A 15,673-nucleotide genomic window follows, 5' to 3' on the forward strand; every position below is an offset into this window, starting at 1 on the left:
AGATGGATGGATGGCCGGATGGATGGATGAATGGCTGGATGGATGGCTGGATGGATGAATGAATGGATAGATTATAGATGGATGAATGGATGAATGGATGGATGGATGATGGATGAATGGATGGATAGAAGATGGATGGATGAATGGATGGATGGATGGCTCAAATGGATGGATGATGGATGGATGGATGGTGGGCTGGATGATGGATGGATGGATGAATTGAAGAATGTTAGTTTTAATGTGAATATATTTAAAGGTCAAATCTGAAAGCATGTGACCGGAGTGAAATTACTTAAACATGACAATAATAAAGACCCAGGGCCAGTCAATGAAGCAGGTACATGTTAATTAAAAAGAGACAGGAAACACAAAGTTAAATCTAACTTATTCTCTCTTCTTTCTTTTTTTTTGCAATTTAGGGAGAAAACCATAAAACTTTTCAAGTTATTACCAACAGAAAGCTTGTTTTTAACTTGAGAAACTCAAAGAGGACAGGCATGAGGCATGAACTACTGAACATCAGACATGTGAGAGTACCAAACCTGGATGCTGAGCAGCAGGGAGTGGTAGCGGGTGGTCAGCTGGGTGGCAGTAACACTGACACGACTGCTAATGTAGGTTTCCTCCAGAACCTGCTGGGCTAAAGATGAGAGACCATCGACTTCTCCCTGCTGTGCAAGCACTGCCTCAAGATAGCCCTGATCACAACAGACAGAGGGAAAGAAATGTTCATCAATTATTATATCTGAACGTGGTTTAAATTCAGTCAGAATGATTCATAATTTACCTGTCAGTTCAGATTATATAGCTACGGTGTGTAAATGTTAGTAATTATGATGGAAACAAGGACTGAAAAATCAGATATGTGTCCCATGCTGGAAAAATGAAACACAAAAAGCAATTATTCTACACAGAGTTATTTTTAATTTTAAATATCCATCTCAAAACCTTCAAAAGGATTTGTAGTTCACTGAAATATCACAATTTATTACCTGGCTAGCAACAAGCTAGTTTTATTTACAAGGACACTGATTCAAACATTAAAAAAAATTTAAAAAATCATAAAAAAAATTTTTCATTGGTCTAGAATGATGTCATCAGAAATTAGATACACCGTATATTTAAAAAGGGGACTGTCCAAGTTTTATAATCACACTAAACATTATAAGATGGGATTTACTGATGCTATAGCAGCCGACAAAGAAAAAATGTTAATTTCAAAGGAAATTATAGGGGTTATAAGACAAAGAATTATTTCTGAAGACATACCTTGCAAAATATTTATATTTAAAGGTAAATTAGAAGGATTATATACTAGTTTAGTTACCAGGATTGCTAGATGGTGTCTTATGAAGTCATTTTTATGCAAATCTATGTTTCCAAAAATCAGTAATTTCCATTTTTAGCACTGTGCTCATTTCAGCTCATTTTACCAGCATGGGTAACATGTCTTTGTGTGTCTTCTCATTAAAAATATACCTCAGGAGAAGCAGGGGTATGTTGTCCCAGCAAAACAACAGGGAATGTAAAAAAGTAACGATGCTTCACTGCTTTCACTCTGACAGACAAACAACTTTTCTTTGCCTTTTACACTCCAGTGAATGCACTTCAAGTGAGTAAATTGGGAGTTGTGTTGACGTGACTGCCAGTCAAAGAACAGATCTGAATCAAAACACATTTATTGTTTTAACCAGACGATTTAAAAGCTGCTGGACTACATACTCAAGTCTATTAGGTCAACTCTTTCCAATATGTACATTAAAATAATACAAGTGGAACACAGATTCTGAAGAGTTTGAATGATAAATGTTGGTAGTTTTTGAGTTGTGTTTTTCTTGAATGGAATTGAACATGGTTTTGTTTCTTGTCTGAGACGGTGCAGAATGACGGATTCTGGTGAGCGAAGGGAGCAGTTTTATCCACCACCAGGTGCAATGGCGGAGCCAGGGGGTGACCAACGGTGGCACTGGCCACAACAGCTTAATCTTCAGCCTGCGCCCGGCCACCCCAGTCATTTGAGAAAACTACGGTAATTGTTTAAGCAATATAAGAGCCAGAAAGCATTGTTTCCTCAAGTGATAGAGGTGTCCGGTTTACATATAATCTTTGTGGTGGCCATCTTGGATTTTGAAATGGCAAACCCATTTTCAACAGGAACCTTCCCAACTTCTAGATGTAGCCGCACACCAAAAAGGACGTCGGTACTTCCCTTATTTTTCACGTTCGCACGCTCACAACATTCACAGATGGAGTGTATTTCTAAATCTATTTCACTCCGGGATGGGGGACATTAAAGCAGAAATTTGATTGTATGTACTTGAGTATATGTTTAATAACTTTTTATTAATTTCATACAAAATCTGCAGGGTAAAAAATATACTGACAAAGCATTACTGGTTTTCCAGCACTATTTCGGTGCTTAAGATTATTTCTCAAACAAACTATTCCAATAACATTAAATCAAGCATCAATGCCCTTCGGAAGAGATTGTTCATGAAGAATCATGTCCATCACTGACCTGAAGTTTCTTCAGCTGAATTTGCTTTGTAGTTCTGTCTGAACGCTGATTATTTCTGATGTTGACCATCTTCTCTGTGTCCTCTAACCACTGAGCTAGGTTTAAGAACCTGTGGCCCATTTGCCTCAGTCGGGTTAGTGTGGAGTGCAGCTGGGCCCTAGTCTCCTCTAGGCGGTTCTGGTGGGCCGCCCACTCTTGTTTTGCAGTGTCCAGAGCTCGGTCCTCAATCTGAGGTACCCCCCAGGGGATAACTCTCTCTCTGCTGGTCAGCACCGAAGTGAGCAAAGACTGGCCTTTGGTGCAGTTTTCCTGCAGGCTCTTTGAAGGAAATAAAAAAAGAAAACTTTTGATTTAAAGAAAAGATTTTGAGATTATATGAACTTGAAATGCAGCAACTGTGAACAACGTGGTCGTAACAAGTACATCTGCACACTCGAGCCGGCCCAGATTCACCAGTTCTGTGCTATAAATGTAATCAGCTCCATCTTCATTTCTTCATCAGCTTCCTTTATGCTGCTGATTATCCATGCTGCTGATTTCTTGCCTTTAAGCCGCTGTATTCATACCCATCTGCTCACAACAGACTCATGTTCAGGCTGCTGTTTAATACATTAGTGTTTAATGTATATCTTAGATCTTATACTGTTTCTGCTTATACTTGATATTTTTGCTATTTTTGAGTGTAACTGGGACCTTGAGTACACAATTTCATTTCACCTCATGTGCCACATGTGATGCGAATGACAATAAAGAATCTTGACCTTTTATTTGCTCCGTCTCAGCATCGTATTCGCTCTGAACCTATGCTGGGGCAAACACCCCCATTAAGTTCAGCAGGTGTGAGCTATTTGCACTGTCTTTGCTGCAGAGCACTGCGAATCTCTGTTGTTCTCGCTGCACAACTAAATATGACCTTCTGGCTGCACTCTTTTTGTAAAGGCAGCAGATAGCTCAATGTCCTCACTTTCTTCTTCAGAAATGCAAATACCACTCATTCTCAGGAGACAGGAAATACCATAACCGATGCTAAATGCATATTCTAAACAGGGTTGGTCTTTAAGAAGTAGATGCTTTTTGCTTTAGCAGTTATATCCATGAATATGTTCATTCAATACATGAATAATACCTCATTTAAATGTGAGCAGATTGCACCAGTGCCAAGAGATGATGTGTAGTTGAGTGCCAATCGGAGGCAAAAACCTAACTTTGCAAGGTTTTGTGAATTAGATGGATGCATATAAATCACAGTTGCCCCCATACAAGTTACACAGACCATTAGTGAATCTGGGCCTCTGTCTGTTCATGACACATTGCAAACAAATCTCCACCATTTCACTACCTGTAGCTGCTGCAGCGTTTTCTCAAGTGTGTCCACGCTCCCTTCTGGATGAGACAACAATGCCAAAGAGGCCAGTTCTCGCTCCAGCCAGTCCTCAAACACATGCAACCCCCTTTGATATTCCTGATGAACCATTACGAGCTCATTGGCCTTACTAACAGCATTCTGCAAGATTGGAAACAACGCCAAAATATGAACTTACACAGACTTGACATTGCTTTACATTTATAGACTATGTACTTGTACGGTTACATTTCAAAAAGCAAAAAATAAAAACAACTGACTGTTTTAAATTTTATACTCGAAATGCATTAAAATTAAATGAGCATCAAAGATTTGAGTTCTAGATTCAAACGAGATTTAGACTAGAGAAAATATAACTCAGATGATTTAAAACATAAAGTAGATATTAAGAGAAATCTTGACGGTCACATTTAAAAACATCCATCCATCCACATCCATCCATCCATCCGTTCAGTAAACATCTACAACTCAACAACAAGGTAGTTAGAGGTAAACAAACAAAAAAAAGACATAGATACTCTAAAGCAGGGCTATTCAACTGGCGGTCCGGGGGCCAAATCAGGCCCACAATGAGCTAAGTTCGGCCCACTAATGGGTTCATTCTTAAATAAAACTAGATTTTTCACCATAAAACAAAGTTACTTAATGATAATAACTACTGGATATCTGGACCCTGAGCTTTTGGCTTTCATTAACTATGGCCCGCTGAGCAGTTTAGTTGAATAGTCCTGCTCTAAAGCCTATGTAAAATCATTTAAAAAACAAAATGCAGCTGTTGGTACCTCAGCTTTTTCTCTGAGTGTGTTGTATCGACAATGTAGCTGCTGCACCTCCTGCTGGGTTGTGTAATGTTCAGCCATGTTGGATCCTTTTGTGGCAATGGTCTCCAGAGGACTGCTGTGACTTAAAACTTCCTCATACAGAAGCTAAAACACACACAGACACACACAGAGAGCTTAGTGAACCCAGCTGGAAACATCTTGGTTTTAAATGTGCGCATGAACAACAAACGCCTCCTAATTAAGAGTTATTTAATTTATAAATAAAAGATGACAGCAGCTCAGTTTTTTTGTAGGAATAAAACTACTTTCAAAATCAAGATGCGATATTTCCAAACTAACTACCACCATAAAACAGAAAAAAAAAGTTTATATTCTAAGTTTTTATTTATTTTTGGAATGTGACACCTTCGTCCTTCCAAGGTTGGCAGTTTTATCTCTCATCTCTGAGTATTGCCTGTCAGAGCAGCTCAGTGTTTCTTCGACCCGATCCATCCACTGCTGAAACTGCTCCACGTCTTCCTGATAGCTGGTCCACTGCGACAGAGCGCCTTCCAGCTGACTGTAAGAAACAACACGGTCAGGTGAAAACAGAGCAAACGCACGTACAAGGATTTTAACGTGATATTTAAAGACCACATGGTCACCTTTTACACTGGATCGAAGCAGAAAGCAACGAGTCCCACGAGTCTTTGAGGTCTTGGATCTGTTTGCGGATCACTGGGACCCCCTCAGCTGAAGTATTTCTTTGGACTGCCTCTCCGCGAGTCAGGAGCATTTTTAGCTGGATCTCCCTCTCCTGACGAGCAGCCAGTAAGGCCTGTAGACAGAAGTGAAAAAACGGACATAAAATACTTTTAAGACGTGTAAAAACCTTTATTGTCTACACCACCGAAGAAATGAAAGATATCCCTGAAGTACATCCAACATTTGGTCATTTTGATGGACCGGAAAATCCAACAACGGTTTGTGGAACAAAGCAAGAACGAGAACAGCTCTTTACTGTAGGAACATCTGAAGGATTTTCATGTCAATGCACATTTACATCCATCCATCCATCCTATCTATCCTTTCTTCCATCAATCACTCCATCCATCCATCCATCCAGCCATCCTATCTATCCCTTCTTCCATCCATCATCCATCCATCCATCCATCCATTCATCATCCATCCATCCTATCTAGCTCTTCTTCCTTCCATTCATCCCTCCCTCCCTCCCTCCTATCTATCCCTTCTTCTATCCATCCAATCTATCCCTTCTTCTATCCATCCAATCTATCCCTTCTTCCATCCATCTATCCATTCCTCCATCCATCCATCCATCCAGCCAGCAAGCCAGCCAGCCAGCCAGCCATCCCTTCTTCCATTCATCCTTCTGTCAATCCATCCATCCATCCATCATCCCTTCTTCATCCATCCCTTCTTCCATCTATCCTATCCATCCCTTCCTCCATCCATCCCATTCATCCCTCCTTCCATCCATCCATTGTTTCAGTAATCCCATCCATCCCTTCTTCCATCCATCTCATCCATCCCTTCTTCTACCCATCCATCCCTTCTTCCATCCATTCATCCATCCACCCATCCATCCATCACTTCTTCCACCCACCCATCCATCCATCCATCCATCCACCCACCCATCCATCCATCCATCCATCCATCCATCCAACCATCCATCCCTCTCTCCCTCCCTCTCTCTGTCCATTTCTCCCTCTCTCCCTCCATCCATCTGTCTATCTGTCCATCATCCATCCATCCATCCATCCATCCATCCATCAATCCCTCTACTACTCATCCAAGACAGTGTCAATGAGGCAACAGAATTCTTATTCAGCACATCTTGTAACATTTTAAATGCATTTTGTTTTGGTCATAAAACTGGATATTTGTAAACTTGACTGAAATCCTTGAATCTAACCTGATCTAGAGATTAGCATTAAAAAAAAATCCAAATCTCTGGAAATTACTTAATGACATACTTTTTTGTTGTTCCTTTTTGTTTATATTTACTTTTAGGGAAGGAGCAACTTATGTGTTTGTCAAAACAACAACAATAACAACAACAACAAAACTAACAAACACACACTATGGGTGTTTACAAACAACTTGGAGCATTACTGCAGCACACTACCTGCAGGTGTCAGCGGAAAAACAGATCTCATCAAGGTGATGGTCATCTAACCCTCGGAGCAACAGACACAGTTTTAAATGAGTTTAAGCAAAGTTTAGATTACTTCAGCCCGAGCAGGTTAGACCTTCATTACACCTACATTTACACATGCCACACAAACTACTAAAAACATGTAAAATACACATCCCAGATCTGTAAACCATGCAAATCAATTGCATGAAACAGCATATTATCATGCTAAATCAGTTTGAAAGATTTATTTGGAGCCTGCATGGGTTAGGATTATTTTCACTCACTCTTCAGACACAATACTATGGTTAAACATTTTTTTTCCTTTTAGTTAAACGCTAAAATGGGAGACACGTGGTAAATTTCTGGTGTACTGAAGGATGTAAACATATAACAGGATGTAATTTCATTTAAAGTGTCATGGAAACATCTAACTACACCGGCATCAAACTATGCCAGTCGTATCTTGTTAACTTATTATGATGCCTCTGGTTAAAGAGACAGCTTTAAACTCATGCTTATAAAAATAAGAGAGCCGTCATTTGGCACAAATCATAACTGTTGACCAGAAATGTCCAACAACGTTTATGGACTTGTATTGTGTGGTTTCATCTGTGCAGCTGCTCAGTCCCTCAAGATGTGAACAACCCAACCCTGGTGCTGTTCATATTTTTAGCCAATCTTGTCTGAATGTAAATGTCTATTTGACGTCTAGGTCTAGGACAAATGTCTTCTAAACTTTAGCCAGAATTTAGACTTCTGTGAACATTTTAGATGTTGTTTAAATGTTATTTTTAAACAAACATTTTACATCAATGACCAACTGGGGCGGCTGCGGTTGACTGTTTAGAGCAGTCAGTTTGATTCCACCAGCAGCCACATGTTGAAGTGTCCCTGTGCAAGACACTGAACCTCTCATTGCCTCTGATGTGTGTCCCATCGGTGTATGAATGTGATAAAACACTGATTAATCTTTGTATAGATCTAGTAAAGTGCTGTATGAATGGGTAAATGAGGACACAGATTGTGTTGTAGGGAGCTTTGAGTATCTTGATCAGATAGAAAGGCGCTATATAAGTACTAAACATTCAAAATATGTTATTCATGTTCCCGATTCAGTTTCCCTGAATCATAAATAAAACATTAGGAGACGTGTTTCTGTTGCTCAATCACTCTCAGTGTCTACACACCTGAACCTCATCCCACACCCATCTTGTCTTACCTCCAGCTGTAACATGCGGTCCTCCAGCACACTCTTGTCTGAAGTGGCGGAGGTGCAGACGCTGATGATCCTCTGTGCCTCACACACCCAGTCCTGAAGCTCCTTAAGCCCCTGAGAGAAAAGCTGGTGCTCCCCAACGATGCGTTCAATCCTGGAGGCTTTGTCCTGCGGATATGAGAGCGCAGCAAAGTAAACACACTCTTCAAATGTTACATCGGTTCTACGAGATTTAAGAACAGCAGCCTGTCCTTATCAACTGTGCTCATTTTGTTCTGTTTGTGTTTAATATGAGAATAACAGATGTCTCCTGGGACTCCCTCACCACTCGCACTAAAGCAGAAGAAGCGTGCTGTCATGAGGCAAACATCTTAACGTGTAATTGTAGAGCGAACAAAGTAAAAGCTGGTGTGGTTTGCAGTGACTGAATGTCTGACAGGAAAGCAGACCTAAAAATAGCTCTCCAGTTCACCCTGCAAAGTAAACAAAGTCCATTCATCACTGCTGGGGTACTTTCATTGCCATGAGGTAAGTGTTCTGTGGTCAGTGTAATGTTTGTTGCACAATACATCAAATAAATTGTTTGAGTCTCGCCGATCTAATGAAAGCTTCAAAAAGGTTGAGAGTCCTGACACTTCTCAGCTGTGGCATTTTAGCTGTGCATTAGTGGATGAAGGTATGTTGCACAATCTTGGATGCTTTTTATGCTGGTGAGCCTGCAACAGCTAAGACCTTTAGAGGGTGAGGAAGATTAAATCCGGAATGAACACGAAACGAGGACAATGTATTGTTACATTTCAGGGACAGAAGTGCACAGAACAGCTGGAGAAGAAGAAAGAAGCCTGCACTGAGTGGCAGCGTTGTTACCTTGGTTAAGTTGCTGAGGGCTAGATACTGAGCTGACAGCTGAGAAACTCTGTGAACGAAGCCTTTGCCGGCTGCTTGTGCCTCCCAGAGATGGTGAGCTCTTTCTCTCAACCTGCCCAGCTCTACCTCCCGACTGACCATGTCCTCCAGCACACACTGGACCGGCACAAAGCAGACGGAGGAAGAGGAAGAAAAACAAAGATGGAGCAGTACGGCGTTAGTGTGTTAAAGAAATGACAGATCGGAGAGGATGGAAGCATCCATCGTATGACAAAAGACAGAGAGGAGGTATGAAATGCACAGGAAAAGTTGGCAAACTTGAGTTAATGTGTCACAAGTTTGAAAACAGCACGTCACACATGAATGAAAAAACAAAAACAGGAATAAGACACCATAAAACATCATCAGCAGTATATCTCTGGATGTTCACTTTCAGGAACACTGTTATTCAGGTGGACCCCACGGTGCAGAGCAGGAAAATAATAAGAGGCCACACAGGTTGGGGAGTATTGAAGTGACAGCGTAAAGAGGATTTTGCCAACACAAGCTCAAACACTAAAGCCTGCATGTATTGTATTGTACTTCAGGTACTGAGGGGGAGAAATGTAATTACAGACAGCGCCAGACAAAAGGAAACGATGGGGAAGTGCTACAGAGGCAAAAGAATAAATACAAAAATAGCTCCAAAGATAAGGATGGAGCTCTGAGATGGGCGTGATATTTTTTTTTTCCTCTGTTGTCAGTTTTATCTTTTTACCGCTTTGTGCTTCTTTTCCTTTCTTGTGTCTGGCAGATGTGGCAGGAGCCGTTATCGCTTCCAGAAAGAAAAAATATATAAATAAAGCCCTTTTAGCCACGCAGCACTTCAGCTTTGACAGAAGGAGAATTAATTAGATTTTCTGGACTTCTCCTCTGACTATTGTGTCAAGATGCAGCTCTGTTTTGATCCAGTGGTGCTCAACAAATGTAATTAGGTCCTTCCCTATTCCCAGTAGGTTTAAAATTGTACTTTAGGGAATCATATCTGATGAAGAGGTAACAATTTAAACCCCTACTTAATATTCACTTTGTGCGATAATGACAAGGTTTACTGCAGTTAAGAGAGGAAATGTGAGAATATCAGGGACTGCAGCGAAGAAAAAAAAAATCTAAATAGCTCTTTCTCTGCGACATATTATAGAAAAAAAGGATCCAGCAGTATAATTAAAAACTTTGCATAAACTAACAGATAGCTTCATGAATAACTAGAATAATTATACAAGTAATGTAAGTTAATGAGAACTGTGACGCTCCGAGCGAGGCCGAGCAAACGTGTCAAAATGACAAAATACCTGTAACTTGCTAAGCTCCTGTTTCTTGGCTGGAAGGTCGTGCAGCCGAGCGTTGCTCTCCTGAACTCTGACCTCTGTGCCGTTAAACCACTCCTGCAGAGGCTCGGCACTGTCCTCGAACGCTGTCATCTGGGACTGCAGGTTCTGGAGATGTAACACAGTGACAGGAAGGATTTATTCAGTGAACTCAGGAGGAAAAAATGCAGATTGAATCAACAATCAGGTCTTAGAGTCAACCCTCCATTTCTTCCTGTTTGGGTTCCAGTGAGACAAATTATATTGGATTCTTTTAAATGGGGTCTCACAAATATCTTGTCTTGTTTTCTAAAGGTCTGTTAGAGATATCAAAGTTCATGCTCAATAACAATGTTCAGTCAGGTCATCTGGACAGTTTCTTTATTTGCTATGACGTTTCATCCTTCATCCAAAGGACTTCTTCAATCTGAGAAGCCACCAAGCAAAACTGATTCCCACTAACAACATACTTCATAGTGGGAAAAAAAACAGTTTGCTGGTGCTAAGATGGCCTCTGGGGCCCGCCCTCTCCCTCGTCAACTCCTCTGAGACAGTCATGTCAAAGTGGTTCAAAGGACGAAATGTCTCGGCAAAAAAGAAACCGTCCAGATGACCTGACTGAACATTATTGGATTTTATACCTGGATTATTGAGCATGAACTTCTGTGTTACCACCAGCAAACTGTTTTTTTTTCCACTATGGAATGTGCTGTTAGTGGGAATCAGTTTTGCTTGGTGGCTTCTCGGATTGAGGAGGTCCTTTGGATGAAGGACGAAACATCTCAGCAAAAAAGGAAACCGTCCAGATGACCTGACTGAACATTGTTGAGTCTGTTAGAGATGTTTTAATGGACTTTAGCTGCTTTTCTCACTAATTTTCAGTTCAGTGCACATCTTTTGCAGAAGAATATTTCTGTTGTTGTTCGGGCCATTTAACGTTGACTTATAAATTATTTAGGTTTAGGATTACAGGTGTTAAGATAAACATAGTTTTACTCATGAATTAGAATTTCAGCACCAGCAGTAAGATTCCCAAAGAGCTACTAGCTGAAAACTTTGCGTACAGTCAGCAAGCTTCTTTAAAGCCCTGTCAGATCTTTGCTGATCACACCCTGAATCAAACATTTAATTATTTTTAGAATGAAAAGGAACTGAAGTTTGAATCTGAAAAAGGCTAAAGGAAGCTAACAAAGCACTTAAGTAGAGTTAATTAAATAAACATCGTCACCACCTTTTATAACACAGTTTTAGATTAAGATCATTTTACGTTGAGAAATTACAAAGTTGGTCCTGGTTCAAACTGTTATGGGCAATTTCATGAGATATCACAAGATGTCACACTCAATCTGTGTTGAAGATGACTCTCAGCTACTACCACATCAAACTTTAGATCACTATCTGATAAACTCACGGAGTTGTGACTAGCTGAGGAGGTCATTTTAATATAGATAGACTCCAAAGACAATGCACGTCCTATAACTACTTTCTGAAAGTTTTGTTAAAATTCACCCAGTAGTTCATGAGAAATTTTGCTAATAGAAAAAATGGGTTGACCGTAACTGTTATTGCTAAAGTTTTAAGTTTTAAGTAATAATCTTGCAGAATTTGTAGCGCTTGAAGTACAGTAGTCACTCGCTACTTCGTGGTTCGTTTATCGTGGACTCGCTCTATCGCAGTTTTTCAAAATAAGATTGGACATGACACATAACTGGCTGATTGATGAATGAACCGCACTACTGGCATGGAATTTTCATTTAAAATAAATTATTTCAAATGATTTAGCACCTGCTGCACCTTTGTGCAACCCATGCTGCAAGATAAACTTCCTGCTGCAGCTGATCAGCTGTTCTCCATGCAGAGCATAGAAGTGGGCGTGGCCAAGAATGCTTGCAGGTGGCTAAGAGCAGCAGAGGCAGGGAGCTAAAATCATGTCATTGTGTGCTCTTTTAGAGCGTTTAGTGTTTAGAAACATTGTTTAGAATATTGCAAGAATGTGGGAAGGGCTTATATATATATATATATATATATACTGTAGATATAAATAATAAAATAAACTACTACTTGTACTACTATTCCTGCTTCATGGTTTTTCACTTATCACGGTGCTTCAGGGTACGAATCCCCGCGATAAATGAGGGACTACTGTATATGTCAGAGTATTTAATGTGAATGACTTTTACAAAACTTGGAAATGAGCAATAGTGAAGTCTTTAACAATGCAAAGCTAAATTAATTAAAACCAACCTTGAGAGCATCTTCCCTCGTCTGCAGGTTGTTCATCAGGCTCTTCCAGTCCTCTCTGGCGTTTGCCACCTTGGCCTTGATCCCCTCCACTCTATCTTTGGACACTACAGCCATCAGGAGCTCCCCGCTGGCTCCTACTGTACTCAGTCTGGCCTGGCCGTTCTCTCTGTCACTCAGGAACTCCTGAGGGGAGGCACAAACAAAGACAAAGGAGATGTGATGATTTAACACAAACACACACAAGGAGACTGGCGTGAAAAGGAAAAGAGAGGATAAAAAAAAAACCTGACTGAATGAAAACTTCTTTGTGCCCTCTTCTCCTTATTGTATTTACGTCTGACTTTACAGTGGGCTAAGCATTAATTACACAATAATTACAGTCATTCAAGTCATTACTAATTCAACGAGCATTAGCAGAAGGAGGAGTCTGACACAAGATAGGAAAAGTCAGTAAACCTGAAACATGTTGGTTTCTATATAGCTTCTTCGTACCCACCCACTAACAATGTACACGCAGCCTACACACACCCAAACACACACCCACACCCCTCCCTTTGAGCTGATGACAGTAGCGCAGCAGGGACCACTCCACCATCTGTGCAGTCAGCACATCACTAGCACAGCTCCGATTTCCCTAAACACAAGCACAGAAAGTCTTTCACTCTGTCCGTCTTTATCTCCTTTATTTTTCTTCAGACTGTTTTACATTCATTCACTGGTTCTTTTTTCACATATTCTCATCCTGCCAACGTAAACTGTATAACGCCAATTAAGCGTGACACAGTTGATGCCCTCGCCCCTCCCACACTGGCCCTCCTGGAGGTCAGCCATGTGGAAACATTGTTCCACATTCCTCACCAAGTCAATAATAAATAAAACATGATTGCCTCCGTATTCCTCTGCGCTCCATAGACTTGATAAAATTCAGTTTCTTCCTCAAAAATAGTTTAAAATCTTGTGTAGAAGAAAGCACCCCCCCAAAAAAAAACCCCTCTATGGCTGCACTTCATTAGAAATATTGTTAGAAGACAATTGTTTTTTAAAACATTTGTTGCTTTGCTGAGCGTCTGAAATGACTTTGTTTGCGGCTAAGTGTTCAGCTAACGATGACTGAAAATCCCAAAACAGAGTTTAAACGAAGTTCTTGTTGTCTCAGAACAAGAAAGGCAACAAGCAAATATAAAACCAATCTTTTTAAGTCATGGTGCATGTGTCCATATGTCTGAGTGGTAATAAACTATCAGGTTGCAGGGAGGTGGAGACATCGATTTTTAACAGATAAGTATCTGACTTTCAGCCTGTCAGGCTCTAAAGAAGCTGCCAAAGACTCACAAAAGACCTCCAGACATGTCAGAAAGAAAGAGGCAGATTTCTTAAAGACAGGGGCAGAGGGATTCACAGTGGAGCTCCATCTCTCTCATCCCTTTTCTTTTCTTTTTTTCCATTCCTATATTATCCAGTTTATTGCAGAGCTCACCACTCCAACCAGCCCGAAACAGGAGAGTGACCATCTTCACAGTCAATCTGTTGTCTTTTATCATAGAAAGCAAATTGATTATATCACTATTGCATCATTTCACTTTTCTTTGTACCAGCAATTTTTACTACCAACTTTATGCAATAAAACAAGACCTGGTTTATAATTAACAGATGTGGATATGAAGTGCATTCAAATCTGTAGAATGATTGAAAAGAAGAAGAAAAAAAAAAGCCTGTTAATTTAATACCAACCAGACAAAAGAAAACGTTTAACCAGTGGTGGGCACAGTTCCACTAATCCGCTAACAGCTAATGATGGAACCAATTTATTGCTTAGCTGATTAAAGTTTCACTAACTTTGGAAACCGTTAGCGGAATTAGCTTACATTAACTTAGGTTTCACCAACTTTAAGTCCGCTAACATAAGCCACAAGCTAGTTCCTGTCTGTTGTGGGCGTGTCTCGAAGAGTCCGTTACGCATGCTATTGCTGACTATGTGCGCACGTGACAAGACGTGATTGGTCAACGCAGCTTCAGCTGGAAGGAGACAAAGACGTGTGATACAGACTAAATGACAGTCGTTTTAGCGGTGTGGTGTTGGCTTCAACAATTTTTATTTTATTTTAAACTGTTTAGCAGTTTAGCATTAGCAAAGCTAATTTTTAGTTAGAGGATTATTCATTCAACCTTTATTTAGACAGGTTAATCCCACGGAGCCTCGCGGACTCATTTACAAGAGAGACCCGATTTCAACAAAAGACAGATGACAACAGTGGACAAAAACAACAACAATAGGCAATCATAAAAGAGGCATAAAGATTTTTTTATGGGTTAGAGAAGCTCACTTTTTGGTTAGCTGTGTCCACAATCAAAATACCAAGTATCAAATATTAAAATAAAACCCATCACTGCATTAGTGGTGGTGATGAAAGGTCAGTAAAAATATGACCAGACAGCCAGATTCAGCGATTTGAGTAACCAGCTGACTAACTAGGTCAGTTTTTTTAAATTTATTTTATAAAACAATCGCTACCAGCCATGCTTTAACGTACTAAGATGGGGATACAGAAGTACTTATTGTTTGGTGTGTACTGGTCTATCAACAGGCATGTCAACAACAAATGGCTTCAGGACAAATTTAGGAGGAAGTTTAAATCATTCTGAGCCCTGAACTATTCCTATCATTGACTATCATCCTTACTACAAAAAAGATTATGTAATTTATTCAATCTTTATTTATTTTTCTATAAAGCATAGATGATTGTATTGAGAAAAAGTTACAAACTGTTACATTTTAGAAAAAAAAATTAACATAGAAAAATACAATTTGATACATTGTTAGATGCACTTTATTACAAATATCAGCATCAGTCAATAAAAAACCTTAATTGGTAAACTTCTATACATCAGAAAATCAATTAAAACATTATATAGCCTACAGGATTTCTGCAAGAATTAAACATATGTATTAATATTTCAATAGTTAAAACAATTGTGCTAATTCTGCTTAAATAAGCAAGAAAGTTCCAAGTGCATTGTTCAAACAAAAAATAAAAACACTAAAATTTGTGTTAATTTTTGTGACTTTTGTGTCCTGTGAGATTAGTGAAACAATAATAAATATCCTGATGCATGCTCAATAATCCAGGTAGAAAAATCTAAAAAAGTTAAATCTGGTCCTCTGGACATTCAAAAAAACCCAAAACAAAGCAAAACAA

General features: G+C 39.7%; 1 protein-coding gene across 1 annotated transcript in view; it reads right to left on the minus strand.

Annotated features, from left to right (window-relative positions):
• syne1a (spectrin repeat containing, nuclear envelope 1a) overlaps window positions 1–15,673 on the minus strand; it is a gene marked incomplete in the record, with an annotated part of 110,088 nt that overhangs the window by 79,172 nt on the left and 15,243 nt on the right. Inside the window, 10 exon segments of the mRNA XM_037685156.1 lie at window positions 543–698; window positions 2,519–2,836; window positions 3,858–4,022; window positions 4,664–4,807; window positions 5,069–5,222; window positions 5,308–5,480; window positions 8,023–8,187; window positions 8,887–9,042; window positions 10,218–10,361; window positions 12,477–12,659. Coding sequence (XP_037541084.1) covers window positions 543–698; window positions 2,519–2,836; window positions 3,858–4,022; window positions 4,664–4,807; window positions 5,069–5,222; window positions 5,308–5,480; window positions 8,023–8,187; window positions 8,887–9,042; window positions 10,218–10,361; window positions 12,477–12,659 — 1,758 coding nt within the window.

This window comes from Nematolebias whitei, chromosome 12 (assembly GCF_014905685.2).
Source record: "Nematolebias whitei isolate Nwh7 chromosome 12, NemWhi1, whole genome shotgun sequence".
Classification (NCBI taxonomy): Eukaryota; Metazoa; Chordata; class Actinopteri; order Cyprinodontiformes; family Rivulidae; genus Nematolebias; species Nematolebias whitei.